The following is a 21,313-nucleotide window of genomic DNA, read 5'->3' as shown; positions in this document are numbered from 1 at the left end:
ATTTCCTTTACACAATCTTCAGTTTTGTGAAGTGTTTGGGCACCAACAGGATTAGCAAATATAAATTAACAGATATAACTGAGTATTGTCTACATAATGATGGAAGTTAATGCCATGCATATGAATATTTATGCCTAACAGGAGCATATGGGAATAATAAGGGACCCAGTACTGAACTCAGTGGAACACCATGTTCTACTTTTGCAAACTTTGATTGTGAGCATTGATTACGTGCAAGGACAAACTGTCAAACACGATTTAACCCTAGAGAGTGTTTACAGCAGAGCTAGTATTGGTACTGAATACAAACCAAAAGTGAAATACAAGGGCAAAGAATGGAACACTGTGGCACTGTTTATGCCAAGAAAACCCTGAACTGGATATTAAAGAAAAATATTACAATTACAGACCATATAGCAATGGGAAAGCTTTTAGTATGTATCAAAACAAATGTGCCAGATTCAACGTAACCTTTACAATACTATGCTCTGTCAGGTCAGTGATTCCTCGACCAGCCACAAAGGATAACCACAAGACACAACACACAGAAAAGCACTACACACACCTAAAACACACCATGCCTGTAGGCCTCTACATAAACACTCACAAACACAAGCACACAGACACACACACGCACATGCGCGTGTACACCTCCACAGTCTAATCTATAAGACACTGATGTTTAATACACTAACATAGGTATTTTTTGTTGTAGAGAATCAGTTGTAGATTTATTGTAGTTAAGTCTTTATTAAGTCATACTGGTCCTCCACAGAAAGAGGGATCGGGGCAGGACACAAGATAAATGCATATGAAAATAATACACCTTAACAGAAAATCAATTCTACTAATAGAATTGCACAAGTGAGCATCGACATGTCAATTCCACGTCCAAGTAACGACATATGTCAGTCCATGTCACTCACGCGTTCCACCCCACTGTCAGGCGAAGGATTTCACCTGTCCGCTAGCCAGAGCCGGCGTGTGCTCCGACAGAAGAGAGTGCACAGATGTGAACTCATTTGAATTAGAATGAGGAAGAAGCTTGTTCTGGCAACAGAAGTGGCCCTGGCGTGGTGGAAACACCCTCGGGACAGTGCTGTAGTAGTGCCTGTGCGAAAAGAATAAATAACCGCATATCTGCAAACCCTGTGCAGGCAGAAGTGGAGAGAATGGTAGTGATGTGATAGCCCGTTTCCTGAGCAAGCCTTTTTGGAGTAACTCTGATCACGTCCTTTTCACCATGAAACTGAAGCATGGCGTTCCTAGATAGGAAAGCCGATCGATTTAGTAATTGCCTGATACTATTATTAGAGGAGAAGCAATTTTATTCGGACGTGCGGTGGGAATCACAGGGGGTGGTGTGCAGGGCTGCGGCCATATGGCTACAGCACGTGGAGTGGGGCGGACACCCCTGGCAGGACTGATAACGGATGGAGAGAGAGGAGGGGAGGGGGAGAGGAGAGGGGGAGGAGGGGAGGAGAGGAGGAGAGGAGGAGAGGGGGAGGAAAGGAGGAGACAGAGAAGAAAGTAGCCTTCAGGCTTTGACTGGCCATGCGTTCCAGTGCGTGTGGTGGATGGAGCGGTGGCAATCAGTGTGTGTGTGTGTGTGTGTGTGTGTGTGTGTGTGTGTGTGTGGTGTGCTCTGTAGACGGGGTGGGAATAGGCTGTGACCCCCGCTCAAACTCTGCAGACCGATTCAGAGCACACAGCCCGAGCTATTAAATCTGTGTGAGCGAGTGGTCTTCCGAAGATCCTTTCACGCGTGCGCGCTCATGCACACACACACACACACACACACACACACACACACACACACACACACACACACACACACACACACACACACACTCACACACACGCTCTGCCGCATGCGGTGGTGCATCCTTAACCAGTCCGCAGGAGCACAAAGCCAGGGGGAGCACACACACACACACACACACCTCCCAGCAACCTCACTCCTTTTCATCTGCCATTCACTCCCTCCATAAATCCAGCACACCCCCCCCCCCCCCCCACCGGGTTCTTGCGTCTTTTCACACCTGCGTTTGATATTCATGAAGAAGTTCCGTTTAATCTACACATGCAAACTTATGCAGATTTTTTCCTACGTTTTTTTAGTTGTTGTTTCACTCTGCCTTTTTCTGTAGTTGCTGCAGACTCTGTTGGCCCCCCCCAGCCTCGTGTGTAACAGGTCTGAGCGCACGTGTGTGGGGTTACACTGGGGGGGGGGGGTTATTTGCGAAGCGCGGGAGCGCGTGTAAGTGCGCGTGGCGCGGTGAGGATCTGCCCCCAGACGCGTGGTGGATCTTGCTGACTGGCTGCCTCTCACTGCCATAGAAACAGAGTCCTGGTGCTGAAGACATGTTCATTCTATTTAGGCACTGGTGAGGGTGAGCATCAAGAGGACCGAGAGAGAAAGAGACAGAGAGAGAGACAGAGAGAGAAAGAAACAGAGAGAACAAGAGCAAGAAAGAGAAATAGAAAGAGAGGAGTAAAAAAAAGTGTGGAAGACAAGAAAGAGAAGTGCTGGTAAGTACGGACTGTCATGCCTTATTTGCAAAGCCGCAGCGAGAAGATGTTTGGACAGCTGGAGGATGGGTTGCAGTATTTGTGTGCCGGCGGTCGTCCGCGGCTTGGCGGGTCGGGGACGTGCTGCAGGTGCCGCTTGGGAAACACAGGAAGGACCTGCTGCTCCGAGGGACAGACCTGAATCGCTGCTTCAATTTACTTTCTAATTGAAGTCTTTGCCCGTATGCATGATTACTTTTGTGTGTGTGTGTGTGTGTGTGCGTGCGCGTTGCGTGCCTGCGGGTGGGGAGATATACAGTACGTGATGTGTGTCCATGTGTGTGTCCGTTACATCAAAGAGGGGCTGTGCTGCTCTGGTTTGCTCCCTGTCTGGGTTTGATCCAGTGGTCCATCTGTCTGGTTCAGGGCGAGTGCTCCTCTCTCATCCACCGAGGACCGTCCGACTCATTTACTGTCTAATGTTTTCTCCCCCGTGCCCTTTGAAGCGACTTTGTACATTTTTAATCAAAGCTTGATGCTCCCACACTTTTCAGTGTGAGTCCTGCCTTTGTATGTGTGTGTGTGTGTGTGTGTGTGTGTGTGTGTGTGTGCTTGTGTGTGCACTTGTATTTCCTTTTTATCATTTAATCAATCACACTCATTGATTGCCCTGAGTAGGCAAATTTACATGAACTGATCTTATACTGTAGCGTGCAGATAATGTTTCTCATTGTACAATGACCAGCGTACAATAACTTAAAAGAGCAATGAACTGTGTAGTTTGTAGTGTGTGTATGAGTGTGTGTCTGTTTGAAGTGAACTGTGTAGTTTGTAGTGTGTGTATGAGTGTGTGTCTGTTTGAAGTGAACTGTGTAGTTTGTAGTGTGTGTATGAGTGTGTGTCTGTGTGAAGTGAACTGTGTAGTTTGTAGTGTGTGTATGAGTGTGTGTCTGTGTGAAGTGAACTGTGTAGTTTGTAATGTGTGTATGAGTGTGTGTCTGTGTGAAGTGAACTGTGTAGTTTGTAGTGTGTGTATGAGTGTGTGTCTGTGTGAAGTGAACTGTGTAGTTTGTAGTGTGTGTATGAGTGTGTGTCTGTTTGAAGTGAACTGTGTAGTTTGTAGTGTGTGTATGAGTGTGTGTCTGTGTGAAGTGAACTGTGTAGTTTGTAGTGTGTGTATGAGTGTGTGTCTGTGTGAAGTGAACTGTGTAGTTTGTAGTGTGTGTATGAGTGTGTGTCTGTTTGAAGTGAACTGTGTAGTTTGTAGTGTGTGTATGAGTGTGTGTCTGTTTGAAGTGAACTTTGTAGTTTGTAGTGTATGTATGAGTGTGTGTCTGTTTGAAGTGAACTGTGTAGTTTGTAGTGTGTGTATGAGTGTGTGTCTGTTTGAAGTGAACTGTGTAGTTTGTAGTGTGTGTATGAGTGTGTGTCTGTGTGAAGTGAACTGTGTAGTTTGTAGTGTGTGTATGAGTGTGTGTCTGTTTGAAGTGAACTTTGTAGTTTGTAGTGTATGTATGAGTGTGTGTCTGTTTGAAGTGAACTGTGTAGTTTGTAGTGTGTGTATGAGTGTGTGTCTGTTTGAAGTGAACTTTGTAGTTTGTAGTGTATGTATGAGTGTGTGTCTGTTTGAAGTGAACTGTGTAGTTTGTAGTGTGTGTATGAGTGTGTGTCTGTTTGAAGTGAACTGTGTAGTTTGTAGTGTGTGTATGAGTGTGTGTCTGTGTGAAGTGAACTGTGTAGTTTGTAGTGTGTGTATGAGTGTGTGTCTGTTTGAAGTGAACTTTGTAGTTTGTAGTGTATGTATGAGTGTGTGTCTGTTTGAAGTGAACTGTGTAGTTTGTAGTGTGTGTATGAGTGTGTGTCTGTGTGAAGTGAACTGTGTAGTTTGTAGTGTGTGTATGAGTGTGTGTCTGTTTGAAGTGAACTGTGTAGTTTGTAGTGTGTGTATGAGTGTGTGTCTGTTTGAAGTGAACTGTCCTGCCCTGTGGCCACACAAGCTCTTCCATGCTGTATTACTCTCATCACTGTGGTGTGAGGTGCTTGGTGTGTGAGGTGTTTGGCGTATGAGGTGTTTGGTGTGTGTGGTGTCTTGTCCATGAGGTGCTTGGTGTGTGAGGTGCATGGTGTGTGTGGTGTCTTGTACATGAGGTGTTTGGTGTGTGGTGTATGGTGTGTGAGGTGTTTGGTGTGTGAGAGGTTTGGTGTGTGAGAGGTTTGGTGTGTGAGGTGTTTGGTGTGTGATGTATATGGAGTGTGAGGTGTTTGGTGTGTGAGGTGTTTGGTGTGTGAGGTGTTTGGTGTGTGTGGTGTCTTGTCCATGAGGTGTTTGGTGTGTGAGGTGTAGGTCCATAGGGTGAATGTGTGAGTCCACTTCACCCCACCCTGCCTCTGCCCTCAGAGCTCCGCCCTGCCCAAACGTAAAACGCCACAGCAGATCGATGCTCCTGAATAATGCATGAACCCCTGGCGCTCGCCACCATCCAGTGTGGGCAGGTCTGCGTGCTGCAGGTATATAAAGTACTGGTGTAGCATCGTCTCTCTGTGAGCAGGTTTCTCTGGGCTATTGGGCATCACTCGCAGCACGGGGGGGGGGGGGGGGGGGGGGGGGGGGTTGGGATAAGGGGGTGAGGGGGGTGTTTGGTGTCTGTGTGTGTAGGAGGGGGTTTCAGCCACTGGCGGACTTCACAGAACCGCTGGCAGACTTCACAGAACCACTGGTGGACTTCACAGAACCACTGATGGACTCTGCTGAGCCGTTTTCCTGCCCCGGTTGGCAGGATGCTTCTCAAACACTGACATGATGGGGCTTAATCAGGCTGAGCCAGAGGTCACTGTGTCTCGATCTCCCTGCTGGTCACCTTTACCCTTCACATCTCTTTCATCTCTTTCTCTTGCTGTGTCTCTGTCTGTCTCGTTCTGTCTCTGCTTTTGCTTCTCTCTCTGTCTGTGTTCACTGGCAATGAATTCAAGGAAAAGTGTACTCTACAACATCGTATGTGCTCAGCTCAAATTAATTGTTAAACTCGAAGTTGTTGAAACCAAAATTTAGTGCACTGTTAAAGCAATTCACATGAGTCCCGTGTTCTCTCTCTGTCTTTTGCTCCCTCTCCCTCTTTCTCTTTCTCTCTCTCCCTCTCTCTCCTGCTCTCTCTTTATCTTTCTCTATTCCACTCTCTCTCTCCCTCTCACTCTATTCCATTTTCTCTCTCCCTCTCTCTATTCCACTGTCTCTTTCTCTCTTCCACTCTCTCTCCCTCTTTCTCTCTCTATTCCATTCTCTCTCCCTCTCTCTATTCCACTCTTCCTCTCTCTCTCTCTGTCCCTATTCCATTCTCTCTCTTTCACTCACACTCTCGGTTCTACTCTCTCTCTCTTTCTATTCCTCTCTCTCACTCTCTTTCTATTCCACTCTCTCTGTCTTTCAATTCAACTCTCTCTCTCTTTATCTATTCCTCTCTTTCTCTTCCTATTCCACTCTCTCTCTCTTTTTTCTATTCCCCTCTCCCTCTCTCTCTCTCTCTCTCTCTCTCCCTCTCCCTCTCTCTGTGTTAGATAGAGATTTAGCGTGTAGCACCGTAGCAGAGCTGCACTGCCTTCTCCCCGTCGTCAGCGGCGATGAGCGTGCAGTCGATAGGTCCTTGTTAAATGTCAGCGGAGCCGAGTGTGTGTGTGGGAGACGCCCATGCTGTGGGCTTGGACGGCTCTCGGAAACGCCGCGGTTGGGCCGGAGACACACTCTCCTCATGGATGTGCGGCCCCTGGTGCCCTGTTAGGAGACCACACTGTTTCACAACTATAAAACATGTACCTCTTGGTTGACAGTACTGATACTGGAATCAATCGTAGTCTGTGGCAGGGACTTGAGTCCGTGCTTATTAGCACGCGACAGGAGTGCCAAACAGGCTTAAGTTGGTCAGGAACTCTGTCCTTGACTTCCGCTCTTTTCACATACATTTTTTATTTATTGATTGAACGTTGGTATTGCCAGGAGAACACACCCTCCAGGCAAAGTCCTCAGTTATGTTGGTTCAAATGTTGGTTGTGTGTACAGTGTGACAAAGCATTGATTGGCAATGCACAATATAGTGTTGGGTGCATAAATCAGAGCTTAAGGTGATGGTCAATAGTTTAGGCTTCCAGAATGAGCTCTGGGCAGTATTCCACTGTGCCCTCCACCGGAGCGCTGCAGTGAAGACACGAAGCCTTCAGCACTAACCTGGACACGCTGCGTCCATTACAAATGCATCACTACATCTCTGATCGATAGTGACTGATCAATCTTTAATGGATCGAGGAAAGGTGAGTCTCTGTGGACCAAGCGTAGCCATAATGATGCTCTGGCTGGTTGGTCTTCAGGTTCCTGCAGCAGGTCTACGTAGGGGGGAGGGGGGAGGGGGGATGGGGGCGGAGCTTCCCCACAGACTTTAAACACCACTGGCCCACCGGCTGTGTATGTTCGTTTACGCTGGCCTGTTCCTCACTGCTGCTAATGCAGCGATATTTGGGCACTGGGTCGGGGTGGACACAGCTCTTTGGGGGTGGTGCGGGGAGTTTGGGTGGAGGCGGTTCAGCTGGGTGGAGAGACATGCCACGCTCGCAGGCCAACATGTTGTGCTGTAGTGACCTTGGGGGGTGGAGTGGGGTAGGGATGAGGCCTTCAGAAACGCTTCAATGATTACGTACAAGCTCGACTTATAGAAACTGACAGCAGTGACAGCAGAAGTGGTGGAGGGCGAAAATACAGCCCAGTGCCAACATGATGCCTTCGGCAGCCATGGGTCCGATACCAAGCGCCAAGAACTGATAAAGGAAAGATAAACGTCAAGTTCAAATAACATTAGTGTCTTGGAAGATGTGTGGATTTACCAAAGCTCCTCTTGTGTTGAGCTGTTTTCATCTAGAGCAGGGCTGAGATGGTTACGTTCCAAATGCATGTCACTACAGATGATTATTCATCACTAGTTCAGTGATTAAGTCGCAATCTCTCACAAGATTTTTTTTTTTGTTTTGTCCCTCTCTCCTGTCTCTTTCTCTCTCACCTCTTTCACAGAGGTCCGAGCAGAATCGTACGCACCTACAGTTCCATCATTTTACTTTTTTGACTGCTGAATCATTTCGATTTCTTTCTGGACATGGTGTTGAATACTGATCCACAGACTAGGAGGTGGACTCGGTCCTCTGAGCTGTAGACTCTCTCCAGTTGGAGCGACCATGCAGAATTACAAATATTTTTCGATGCACAAAAACTGCAAATCTTATCTAGAAAGGAGAAAAGCCCTTGTGTGTGTCCCTTTTTAAAGCTGTCAGCTGTGTCCTCAAAAGGCATTTTTGTTCAATTGTATTCTAGTCAGTGTTGTTCAGAGTCACTCAATAGGTTTGACACAGTACTGCAGTGTCTGATTTCAACCATGCGCTTATGGTCGGCTTTCTGATCTCAGGACATTTGCCATTTTCATATGAAAATACCTCCCTCTAGACCTCCCTCTAGACCTGTTTATTGGGAAAAGCACAGAGGAATAACAAAAGCCACAGAAGGCTGGGAAACGTGCATGAAGACCGTAGCCGTCTTTAAACCATAACCACTCGTATCATCAGACTAGCCAAGAAAAACGTCAGAAATATAGACAGGAAGGCTGCGTGTTTTATTAATAACGTCTACAAGTTTTCATGAAATAATTAGGCTCAGACGGAGGAATAACCTGCAGTGTTCTCTGCTCTGAACAGAAACTCTGCTCTGCTCACAGTCCTGCACTGGTGGCCATCTTATCTTTCGGTTTAAACTAGTGTCCTGTTACACAGGTTTGCGGGTTGTACTTCATTAAGTATCTATTATTAGAACCCTAGTAAGCCACTAATTCTTAAAGAACGGTTCGTTTCAATTTCACTCTCTCTTTGCAGACTGTTGCAGTTCATCTTCTTGACATCTTTTCCCAGTATCCGTCTAGCTTGCACTGAGGATTACTGATTAACTCACAGCAGACCAGCAATGCTGTGATAGAGTCAGAGTATAACCATTCAAACCAGCAATAAAACAAGTCGAATGCTAAAAGGACTTAATGTGCATTCCCAGAAGTTTATGATGCCTTTTCAAAATAGGACGCTTATAAAATTATCAGAGGGTGCACAGCTGGAGAGAACTTGACATGTTTCCTGTCCTGTTTGTGTATAAATTTACCCATACTCCCCTTGCTCGCGTTCCTGACACCCATCTGACTGGCCTCCCCGGTCTGTCGCGAGCCTCCAGCTAATGAGTAATGTGTAAACAACCTTCACGTCGTAGCTCTGGGGTGTATAACGGGTGGGGAGGGTGGAGGCCCAAGGGGTGGGGTTGCTGGGCTCGTGGTGGAGCAGCTGTAGTTGCTGTGATGGCCAGTAGGGACAGGTGACAGCTTCACCTCTCTGTCTCCTCTACGCTATGTAATTGGCAGTCCAGAATCAGGCCAGACCCAGAGGTGTATAGGTACCTCATAAAGCTCGTCAGATTTAGTGATGGAGTATGTGTGTGAACGGTTATTATTGATGACCTGAGGAAATACATTTGCTGTTTGTCTGTGTAACTAGATTCCAGTTACACCCATAGGGTGGCTGTTCAGTTTATACTAAACGATTTTGGGCAGTGTTCTATGGATTTGTTTCGGTGAAGGATTGAGATAATCAGATGGTGTGGGCTGTAGTTGGTGACCTTGGTGACCATGACATTACTGGGAACCTGCAGCAAATCACGTAATCCGGAGATACCCGCAAAATACAACAGTCTCAGATTCCCAAATGCAAACATTTACATTATCTCCATTTGTAAATGTATCTCGATTTATCTAGTTCAATGACAAAATGTGTTGGAATTAACCAATGGTATCGCTTTTTTTTCTAAAACCCCGTAGCCAATAGCTTTTAACCACAAACATTTCGTACACTGGAGAATCCCTGGTGCTCCGAGCCGTCAGTCAACCGGCCTCTCAGCGTAGCTCCGCCCTAAGAACACCTGGTTCGCACCTGAGGTGAAACGTGCTGCCACATTCAGACAAATGGTGAGCGGGGGTGAGAAATTGCATTAGCGCCACACGTGATTTGTAACACATTTTATAGCAATGAGATCTACATATTAGAGTTCAGAGCTATTAGAGCTGTGTGATGAATTCAGATCGATAATGGCCACAGGCGTCCAGCCTATAAGGTTAGTGTGAGCACGAGGGTAACGCCGTGGAGGCGCGTGCACTGGTGCGTGACCGCAGCTTGCGACAGTCGTGAGAGGCGTTGGTTAAACACCGCTCCCTGTGCACCAGAGAGAATGGAAAGGTATGGAATTGTTACAAAACAATAATCAGTATGCTCGTTAAAGTGGATGAAAATCGCTTGCAAATCATTCTGCAAAGCTGCAAATTAAATTTTGTGTCAGTGCTACATTAAATCCGAGGTGGACCTAGACCTGTTTCATCCCTTTGCTTTTAATTATCCCTTTAGTGAAGATTGGGAGGGTAGTTTGAAAACAAATATTCCATTGCCAATTACCTTGTTTGTTTATAATGTAATTGGTAACTTAATTAAAAGTACTAATCTTCATAATACATTACAATTTACATTCAATTACTTTTAAATTAGTTTATCATCAAGGAGCCATAGATTAAAGCGGAATGGCAGAGGTGGGTGTACTTTTAATTGCCTAAACATAAAATTAGTATGACCTTTCCATGAGTGATAGTGTGAAAACTCAAACGCGGGGCACCGGGCACATCCCGAGATGGCAGAGCCTGAACTGACACAGCTGATAAACAGGAATGCAATTAAACACACAGACCTTGAAGAGTTCAACGAGGGTTTATCACGCTTTACTTCGCCTTAGTTGCAGTATTGCTTGAGAGTCCAAACTCATGCGATCTAGAAGATGCTTGAGGAAGCTAATGAGTTGACAAACAAGTGCGTCTCACGTTGGGCTGCACTCCGACGTCTCTTTGCTGTTCCCGTTTCTGCAGCGGTTCTGTCACATTGTGGTTGTTTGAGCACAGAGCACATCTATTGTTTCGTTTATCTATTGCTAGCAGAATGCACTTTGAAGGCTTATATAGACACATGGTGCATCCTCCGTTGATTTAGGGCAATATGTAATATGCAATACACCACGGAAATTCATTTTAACAAGAGTTTACAAATCTAGCCAGAGATTGGACACAGACAGCGCCGGAGGATAACGCTTGCTAATCCATAACAAATGGAGGATGTCTGAGGCTCCAGCTTGCAATCAAGTCATGACAATCCCATTTTGAAACCCAGCTGTGATATGTTTCATTTATCTCTTGTTTTATGTGCCGGGTTGCGAGGATATCCGAGACGGGGCAAAAGAGGCGTGACATGGCTGGTGAGCCTTGCTCATCGCTCAGGATTTAATGGCCCCGTGAGACTGAGGTGCGTGGCCATTCTATAAGACAATGAGTATTGACCGAGCATCTCAGGCAAGCCTTTGGTTTATCATAAGTGATCACTTTTGTTCTGATTCGGGGTTATGGTGCATGACTTGATAAATTCTCATCAGAGATTAAAAGGTACAGCATGCTTGTGCTTTGTAAATCTCGATTGCAATTAATGGGTTATTCATGAATGTTTTGTTATTATTAATATCTCCCTGTATATGGGTTCCTCTTCTTGTTCTAAGCTAGAACACCCAATAACCAGTGGGTGTGGCCTTATGGCTGTAATTAGCTAATGTGGTTTCTCACACTTTGTTCCATTCGGGCATCATATGGTCCATTAACTTTAACCTATATTCCTGTCTTTTGTTCACTACTAAATTCAACATGTTGGAGATTAGTGTTAATGTGTCTCCTTATACTTAATGCTGAATATAAATTGACAAGATATAAGAATTTAGTGATAGTATTACTGATAACTTTCATTCAATACTGAGACCAAAATGATATCTGAACCTTTTCTGTATGCTTCCAGGTATAGTTTAGTAACATATTACTTAATGTGCATAATGTGTTTCAGGCTCATCTGTGCTCAGTGCTATTTTTCAGTGGCTGAGTAAACTGTAAGTGTAAATGTTAATGTTGGGGGAAAGTCTGTGGTCTGATTTGTCAAGTTGGCATGAGTGACAAAGGTAATGCAGGTATTTTACAAAAGGATGAACACTGTAAGCAGATTGTGACGTTTGACCACTGGAGACCGCTGTTCTGTGTGACTGCTTCTCCTGGGAGGATAATGAGGATAGCCATATCATTTCTCATGTAGTCCATAAAACTGATTTAGTGTGTTAGGACAGGCTTCGTTAGGTTTGCTGTATTTCTGAATTTGTCAGCTGGGTTGATGGCACCGTACGCTGCTGTTGTCTCCTTCTGAGTCTCCAGCCAGGTCCACGTTTTCTCCCTCCACGGCCTGCACAGGCATCCCTGCTGAACCGTGACCGAACCATGTGCTTCGTGCTCAGATATGTAGAAGATGTCGCCTTGCGGGCGGGGGGGGGGGGGGGGGGGGTGCTTTATTCGGTTCCCACGCTTTCGCATGGACGCAAGAGACCAAATGCCACCAAATATGCCACCAAATACACCATTTCAAAGTGTCTGGTCCCAGTCGGGGTCCAGACCCATCACATCTTATCTCTCACAGCCTCACCACTTTGAGCTTTGCAGCCATTCACAGTATGCAAATACGCTCAAGGCTCTATATAAATCTGTCTTCTTCCTTTGATATTAGCGGAGGTGCCACATGCTGGATCTGCTCAGTCCTGCTCTGCTCAGCTCTGCTCAGCGGTCTTGGTGCTGGTCAGCTTAGCAGCCTGTGGAACGTCGGCTGTCGAGGATCCAGGGGGAATTTGGGGATTTGAGAAAACTAAGCCATGAAATATAGCGACGTAATAAAACACTGGCCAGGTGTGGGCACGGAGATGTCCTCGCAGTACAGATGCGTTCCTCCACGCCTTCCCAGCATGCTGTGGTGCCTGCTGTTCCTCACGGAAGCGTGGGTTGTGGCACCAGCAATTGGAAGCACTAATGACCCGGTGGTTGTGTCTCAAATCCTTCACATGCCCACTACCCCTTCCTCCCCCCCTCGCCAGTGCTAATCTTCCCCCATGTTTCCTTCTTCTCGTCGGAGGATTAAATTATTGCTTGTGATGCGGCTGTTCCAGACGAATCCAGAGTGTCATGTGCGATTACGGCATGAATGTTTGAGCAGGCTGCCTGTCGCCTCTGTAGCCCTGCGTGTGCACATGAAGCCGTGAGCAACCCTACGGCAGGCTAACGCTACGGCAGGCTAACGCTACGGCAGACTTACGCTACTAATAGACTAGCAGACTAACGCTAACGCTGATTCCTGCTCCGGACATTCCTTCAGGCTCAGGAAATCCATGTCTTTAGGATCAAAGCAGTTTTACGGTTTAGGTTAGACAGTTCCATGAGTGAAGGGAAAACATTTGAAATACAAACAGTTTTTTTAATCCTAGTTCAAGCAGTTAGTTAAAGGAAAATGTGTTCATATTGTAAGAGAGATCTAGAGTATAAGAGAACAAGCCCTTGTAACACTCTGCTTCTGTGACTCCTACTGTCGTCTGTAAACATCACATTTGAGGGAGCTAAAAAAAATCATCTCGTATTCATGATTCATCCATCATTTGCCTTTGAGTGAATAAAATTGGAAAAAGCTAATATCACATGCTAGATATCTTGATGCCCTGGCCCATTATGAAAATAATAGTCATCTTTGAATTTCTTTTGTTCAAATTTAATTTGAAGGGCCCCTGCTCCTGCCTTTAGTTGTGATATCTGGGGAATTTCTTCCTTCTAGAGCGTCTGTCCTCATCACCACAGTACTACAGACTACAGCAGGTCCAGTCTGCCGTGAGCGTCTAACTGGAGGTCGGCTCATTCTGCAGCGTGCGGGTGGACAGGGCGCACGTTTCGTCCAATGGCCGCGTTGCCAAGGAAACCAGGTTATGTTTGGCGACACTGGAAGAGAAAAGCCCCTCGGGCCATAGTTTGCTCTGCAGCTCAACTTCAAAACAAAGCGTAATTAAATTTGTAGGCCATCTGACCCGCTGGGCCTGATGTGAACAAACCCTGTGCACCCGGGTGGGTGGGGGGAGTCATAGGGGTGGGTGGTGTGGTGTTTGAATTACCAGGATGACTTTCATCTCGGCCCGCAAAGTGCCGAGATTAAGGCATCTGAACCCAACGATCCTGGTGTCGGAAAAAAAACCTAGAAACAAAACGTTGTTAGTCAGTGTCAATCACTGTGGAGGAAATATGCATCTGTAATGATGCTTGTGATTGGCTGAAGGCAGTAATTACCGCTGCCTCGTGCGCTGACCCGTCTACACCTCTAGCTGATCTAACAGCATTTGATGCTCTAAAAATTGCTAGTCTGCTTTTGACATTTTTCAGTTCCATTTGATCCCATTTGTTTTACAGTGAAACGTAACACTGCCACTGACCGGGGAAGCCCTGAAGTGTTTGCTGTTTGCTTCCAGAAGGTTCCAGGGCCCTTTTTGTCTTGTGCTTTGTTGCTTTTTTTACACACTGGTGGACAGCTGGTGAGTCCTGCAGGTTTCTGAATTATATAGATGTGTCAAAAAAATATTTGAAAAGAACCATACAGAGGTGCATAGTGGTGCTTCAAATTCACTGAACACAAACCGTAAATAAACGTTTGTGAACCATGTAATATCATAATAATAACGAGGCAGTGAATAGTTCTAGCCTCTATGCGCTTTTAAAGTGGCTGTCTATATATAATTCATACACTTTATTAAACAGTTGTTTGAAACATATCTCATTTGAATATTAATGATATCTATTAATCCTAATTGATAGCATAATTCAGATTTGTCTGTCATAGAACTGAAAGTTCTTATAGTGTAGGTTTATTAAAGGTGACTTATTAAGGTGTTGGCTACATGTTTACATGTTTGTTGTAAACAGTGAACGACTACATGAATCATTTAAAGTGATGCCATAACTCATCATCTCTGAAAATTTGGTGGAAAAATTAGAGACATAGTTAAAAGGGGCATAATTTAATGTGAAACCTGAGTTTCAGAATAAAACCGTCTTCACTAGGTCTCAGTCAGAACGTCCATAAGCCGACAGTGTCTTCTCATCCCCAGTTTAGCCCTAATGCTACTGGGAACAATCAAAGCTCTCTCAGCCCTCCTGATCACAATCCCCAAGTAAGGTAAACTCCCCGTGGTTTATCTGCTATTTTGAAACAACCAGAGAGGGGAGGCTCATTACCCCGAGTGCTGAAACATGGAGTGGGTGGAGCCTCCCACCAGCACCATGATCAGACCCAAGGGGGAGCAGCAATCTTGCCCTGTTTTGGTTCATTACCCATCTCTCCCTGGGTGGAGGACTGCACCAGCGTTCACGCGCCCCCCTCGGCTCCATGTTGCACGCTGGTTTTGTGCTTCACTGGTAAAATCTGTGACTGGGCACTAGAAGCGGTGTGGGGACGTGGACACGTCTCTGTCCAGCTCATTTCTGCACACGTGATGCACTGAAAAACATCCACAACTCCATGCACAGCATTTTTGAATGCCATCCAATTTACATGGTAATCTACTGCCTATAAACACTATGATGCCACTATGACATGCAATATTTACATTTAATAATACAATAATAAACTCAGCAATAAAATTTAATATCTAGCATAATTTCTAGCAGCAAAAACAAAGGACACTGGGGAAGATGCTAGAAGAATGGTCTTTACTTCACCGGAAAAGCATCACTCTGCCTTGTCACTGTGTTGTTCGCAGTTCCTGCAGAGAACTATGGAGAAATATTTTTCATGTTGTGAAACGTCCTTTGGCCAAACATAAATTCATCAACGTGGGAAGCGCAGGAGAGATTGCTCTGTGGTGCCGGTTTTGTGTTGATTCCAGCAGGATGTGCTGTGTGCAGCTCTGGCGTAGGTTATGAGTTATTTCCTGACGACAGCGCTGTCAAAATCTCAGCTTTGTGAAGACAGTAGTTTCACTTTAAACTGTGTCGAAAAGGTTCAAAATGAGTTATGTGGTAATTTTTGTAGCCATTGCTCATTGTCTGTTTTTAGCAACCATCCTGTGTAGGGGACGCTCCATCCAGTGTAGGGGACGCTCTATCCAGTGTAGGGGACGTAGGGGACGCTCTATCCAGTGTAGGGGACGCTCTATCCAGTGTAGGGGACGTAGGGGACGCTCTATCCAGTGTAGGGGACGTAGGGGACGCTCTATCCAGTGTAGGGGACGCTCTATCCAGTGTAGGGGACGTAGGGGACGCTCTATCCAGTGTAGGGGACACTCTATCCAGTGTAGGGGACGTAGGGGACGCTCTATCCAGTGTACGGGACATGTTTCCATCCTGCAGCATTGTTTCCATATTTGGTGATCACCTTCACTTTTGTCAACCATTTTTGCATCGTCACGACAACAAACCTCTGTCCTTGACACATACACAATTCAAGACCCAAGTATACATCTGTTTTGAAAATTTATTAAAATAAACAGAATTTTGTTACCTGGTTAAAAAGATATATATATATATATATATATATATATATATATATATATATATATATATATATATATATATATATATATATATATATATATATAATTATAGCACATTTTAACCAGAAAACACCTTATTTATCAACCTAGATATATTTATCATAAGTGATTTTGACCTTTGACAAAGTCATTTAAAGCTCAAGTGTGATTTGTGAAGACACTGACTGCATTAGGAGTATTGCAGCTGATAAGAATTTGATATTTGAGTGAAAGGCTCCTTTTGGTCTGTTATACGCAACGTTAAATCAGCACTCGCTGTCGGCACTAGCTAAGCCTGAAGCCTCCCGGTTGTGCTCACAGCAACGGTTGACTCAAAAGACACGACCACCACAGGCGTAATTTGTAACTGTAGTTTCTGATGACGAGAGGAAGCCACTTAGGTTGGTTTAAAATCCACAGGAAGAATGAATCCGTTTCTAGAATACATTCTTTAAAATCCTTCTCCATCCAGAATTAACCGGAGACCTTACAAACTGGATGCTCTGTTTGTAAAAGAATCTTAGCCAGGGAGTATTACTGACAAGAAAAAAAAGAGATTCTGCAATATTAAAACTTTGCAACGCTATTAAACTCTAAAGATGCGGTGTAGCAACTTTACTTATTAAGGTACTGATTGTTTCCCAAGTTCCTTTTTTGGCTTATGTTCATTCTACGTGGTGATGACTTGCCTAAATACAGCTTAAAGGCACAGAAGAATTCAAGAGTTCCTTATCTTTTTTTGCAAAATAATAGTCATCAAAGCATAATCTTTAGAAAGACCTTCGAGAAATGTAAATTAGCCACTTTTTAAAGCCTCAGATTCCGTTTGGCCTCAGTAGGCCCAGGGCCTCTTCCCAGGGCCCCTGGCTGAAATCAAAGTCACGCTAGAATGTCTTAGCGAGAAGAACAAAACAGTCACCCCACCTCGAGATAATTCTCGTATAATGGCGCTGCGTGACATCACGGCTCATGCTGATGATGGATCGCATGCCATTTCTTCTTCGCCTCTTTGATCGAAACGAGTACGAGTACGGTGCTTGTCGGTGTTGGAGGGGCCCCGCCCGCTCGCGGGGTGTTGCTATTGCTCATTTCTAGCGGACAACGCATACGAAACGAAGGAAGAAATGAGTTCCTGTCGCCTCGTGTCACCTCGGCGTAATGGAGTCTTCTCCCAGCCGGAGCGTACAGACTGACGCTGCAGAACGCAGAGCTGCTGCCGTTCTGTTGAGAACAGATCCCAAGCCCGTGGTTCTGAAGTATCAGCAATTGCGTTGCGAAGGTGCGGCGGGGTATGTTTGCAGGCGGGGGTGTTTGGGTCGGCCTTCGTGGTTGTCACTCGCCCAGTTCCCTCCACTGTCCTGTTGTCGGTGAAGATGGCCTTATGGTTAAGTAAGAAACTGCCTGAATGACTCACAGGACCGAAACTGTGCCTAACGTGCCTGTCTCTCTCTGTTTCACTGTTCCTGCCATATGTTCCTCCATATTGGCCGGCCCTCCCTTCCGCCCGGCTCAGACGTCACCGTTGGCCTGCCCGTCGGCGTGCTGGTGGCCTGTGGTTTGCTTCTCCTGCTACTGCTTGCGTTCGCCTCCTGGAAGGTGTGCCGGCCGCCCCTGCGCACCAAGGCCGCCAGTTCCGCCCCGGCTGCCGCAGCGCTCCGCCCGGACGAGCGCCACCCGTCGCCCCCACCGCCCTCCCGCACGCCCAGCCCCCAGCAGCAGCAGCACCCCCTGGTCAGCATGGCGGCGGAGAGGCTGAAAGAGTCCCTGGCGCCCATGGGCTTCCTGGAGGCGGCCGTGAAGATCAGCCACACATCGCCCGACATCCCGGCCGAGGTGCAGGTCTCCATGCGGGAGCACTTCCTGCGACGCACGCAGCGTATGCAGAGGCAGACCACGGAGCCGGCCTCGTCCACCAGGTAAGGCGCACGCGGCTCACGTGCCCTGCTTTTGCCACGTCGTTAGAGACGGAACACAAAGTGAGACTATCACGTGAACCTTAGGGGTGTTTCATGCGAGAGGTGACAAAACGCTTCTTAGCCTGCCAGCGTGTGCATATGACAGGATGTGGCATCTCGCCACAGCCTTTCAGATGGCAGGCGACAAAACCGCTTGCTTCTCTCGGATGGTAACCATAGTGACACTATTCTTACCGGGCCTTTACAAAACTCTGTCACGCCAGCCCATCGTGAAATCTCAAATTGATTTTCTATTTAGCGTTGATGGCGTCACGGGCAGCCGTGCAATGCATGATGGTAGTGTGGTGGGAACTCAAGGGTGGAAAGTTGGGGGGGGGGGGGTGTGATGGGGCAAGAAGTTGAGCCAAGCTGGACTTCACATAAGTACATCTGTTAAACATGAGCCAGTTACTTAACCATAAAAACACTGTATTTGTGTCAACAAACACAAGTAGTTTTGTTAGGAGGGGAGGGGGGCAGGCGTTATCATGTTGGGCTTAGTGTAAGTGCACCGTAACACTGTCAGCACTTTCAGTGATTGATTAACAACCATAAGCAATATATTGATAATAATCAACAGCCAAACATACTGAAAACTACCCGTGAAGACAGAGTGGCAGCTGCCCGTGAAGACAAAGTGGCAGCAAGTGAACTAACTGACAGCAGGTCTAGCCTCGTTGTGTCAGGGAGACCCAGAGGTGTATAATCCAGGTTCAGAAAGTAAAAGTCCTCACCAGGATTTTGCTCAAGTTTGCTAGATTTTCTAATTAGTGCAATCCAGGTAAAATTAGTGGAATCGACACAATCCAGGAAGCCTGAGCAAAATCCTGGTGAGGACTTTTACTTTCTGAACCTGGAATATACACCTCTGGGGAGACCTACATGAAGGTGATGAACAAGAGGAACAAGAGACTCGGAGGCAACCAGAACACCTTCAGGACACCCTCAGGACTTGTGCATGAGTCTTTTTGCCGGTCAAGTGCACAAGCTGTGTGTTGCTGGCCTCAGTCTCTCGGTGGAAATGAGTGGGGGCCAAGCGATTGTGTGAACACACCCCGTCATACATATTCAGTGCTCAAACACATCTGAGGGCACGGGTTGCATTTACATTCATAAATTCCCGTGTTCATATATACATATTCAACATGTGCAGAACACAGCTCCGGGCACAGATGTGCGCAATCGGATATTCCTTAAGGGAATGCAGAGAGCGAATAGAAACTACACATATTTATACACACACACACACACACACACACACACAGATGCAAGACACAGAGATCGCCTACATCGTCTGAATTACCTCTGAATACCTTATGTGTTTTCAGAGCTTCCAGGAGACCTGACAACAGACATATTTAGCACCAGAGGGTATGCAATAATCTGCTTTTAAAAGACCTCTGTTTCAGAGGTTGGACAGTTTAATGTTATACTGCACTAATACTCTAAACCTTCAGAGACATGAGCAAAACATCCATCTGAACTGACTGAATGCCTGAATTTTGTTATCGCATCATTTCAGGTCTAACGGATATACTGGATGTACAGGATGCAGGAATCAATTCAAGACTGCAATCTAAGTTCAACTAGTTAATGGTCATCATAAAACATTCACCAGCCCGCTGCAGACAGGAAGTACATTTTGTAGGCCAACCTGGGCTTATTTAGCTCATCTGTTGGCCTCCATACTGGCTGTTAGAAACACTGACTATCTGTGTTTTACCCATCTGCGTCAAGATCCAGACAATGTGTTGTTATTACATGTGTCACATGCACAGGGACACGCATCTCTCAGTTCTGGAAATGTAACCAGCCCAATTCAACCAACAGCCCACAGTGCACTCCAACGTGTTGTTTCTTGTGAAATAAAATAGTTTTAACTGGCGACTGCAGCCCAGTATTTGCAGTTACGATCATTGCTTGCAGTGGTCAATCTGAAGTGTAAAATCGAATTTCCTTTCCTTCCAATGCCCTTGAAGACAATTTGGTTTGTAATCTGTGAGGCTTCTCATTATGAGTGGCACCAGAACGCTACCTGGGGCGGATCAATGGCGCCCCGATGAGTCTCTGCACCACTGAAGCCGGCGGTTCAATGTGACTAAGAGCACCTGTCGTGTTCTGAATTCAAGAATACGCACCATGCTTTAATACCGGGTGTCGTCTTCTGAAACATTATTAAATTATTTTGTTGAAGTCACTTTACATTCCACGTTTTCCTTACACGTCCTCTGCAGCTCCTCGTGGAGAGGGTGAGAAGGTCAAGCATTGAGCCGCGTTGTCTCCACTAGTTCAACATCATCGGCTGTCGAGACTCTCAGCCAGAGGGGCCGTGATCCCTCCATTGTGGCCCTAGTCAGAGTAACCGCTTCCACGTAGAGTGGAAACCGAGCACAAATCCCCAACACTGGCAGGTGCAGAACTACGATTCAGACCTCCGCCTCTGAAAACCGTAGACCACAGAATAGGGCGTAGACTCTGGGACTCTGGGATGTCTGACCTCTCTTGGCTCTCGCTCTATTTCTCTCTCTCTCTCTCTCTCTCTCTCTCTCTCTCTCTCTCTGCCAGGCACAGTTCATTTAAGCGTCACCTGCCCCGCCAGATGCAGGTCAGCAGCCTGGACCTTGGCGATGACTACGTGGACGTGGACGAGCAGGCCACCAGCATCGGGCGTATCAAACCGGAGCTGTACAAGCAGGCCACGCTGGAGAGCGAGGAGTCGGGCAAGGGCAGCGGCGGCAAGACCTGCGGCAAGATCAACTTCTCGCTCCGCTACGACTACGAGAACGAGACGCTCCTGGTCACCGTGCTCAAGGCCTTCGACCTGCCCGCCAAGGACCTGTGCGGCAGCTCGGACCCCTACGTGAAGATCTACCTGCTGCCCGACCGCAAGAAGTTCCAGACGCGCGTGCACCGCAAGACGCTCAACCCAACATTCGACGAGTCCTTCCAGTTCCCCGTGCCCTACGAGGAGCTGCCCGCCAGGAAGCTCCACCTCAGCGTCTTCGACTTCGACCGCTTCTCCCGCCACGACATGATCGGCGAAGTGGTACTGGACAATCTGCTGGAGGTGTCGGACCTCTCCCGGGAGACCTCCGTCTGGAGGGACATCATGTATGCCACCACCGTAAGAGAGCTCTTTGTTTCATGCCTCCCGGGGGTCCCTCTTCTCTCCGTCTCCTTGCTCTGCTGGAATGTGCCATGTCAGTCGTAAGCGGTCCCCTTCACGGGAAGAGGAGCGCAGATCAGCGAAGCTAATCGGTGAAGTTAATTAGCACTGTGAAAATCTACTTCGATCTTGTCTGGCTACAACAGCATCTCCTTAATATATCTA

The 21,313-nt window shown here is 46.6% G+C and overlaps 1 protein-coding gene across 2 annotated transcripts in view; it reads left to right on the top strand.

Annotated features, from left to right (window-relative positions):
- Positions 1–21,313, top strand: part of syt6a (synaptotagmin VIa) — a 46,168-nt gene that overhangs the window by 14,804 nt on the left and 10,051 nt on the right. Inside the window, exons 1-3 of one of the 2 annotated variants that reach the window (XM_076983906.1) lie at positions 2,070–2,532; positions 17,541–17,943; positions 20,548–21,106. In XM_076983906.1, coding sequence (XP_076840021.1) covers positions 17,765–17,943; positions 20,548–21,106 — 738 coding nt within the window. In that variant the 5' untranslated portion in view covers positions 2,070–2,532; positions 17,541–17,764. Of the gene's footprint in view, positions 1–2,069; positions 2,533–17,540; positions 17,944–20,547; positions 21,107–21,313 lie in introns of those variants that run through there. The other variant, XM_076983905.1, reaches the window with a different exon arrangement.

This window comes from Brachyhypopomus gauderio, chromosome 21, assembly GCF_052324685.1.
Source record: "Brachyhypopomus gauderio isolate BG-103 chromosome 21, BGAUD_0.2, whole genome shotgun sequence".
Taxonomy (NCBI): Eukaryota; Metazoa; Chordata; class Actinopteri; order Gymnotiformes; family Hypopomidae; genus Brachyhypopomus; species Brachyhypopomus gauderio.
Note: the sequence above shows the minus strand (reverse complement) of the source record. Positions and strands in the feature narration are given on the sequence as shown.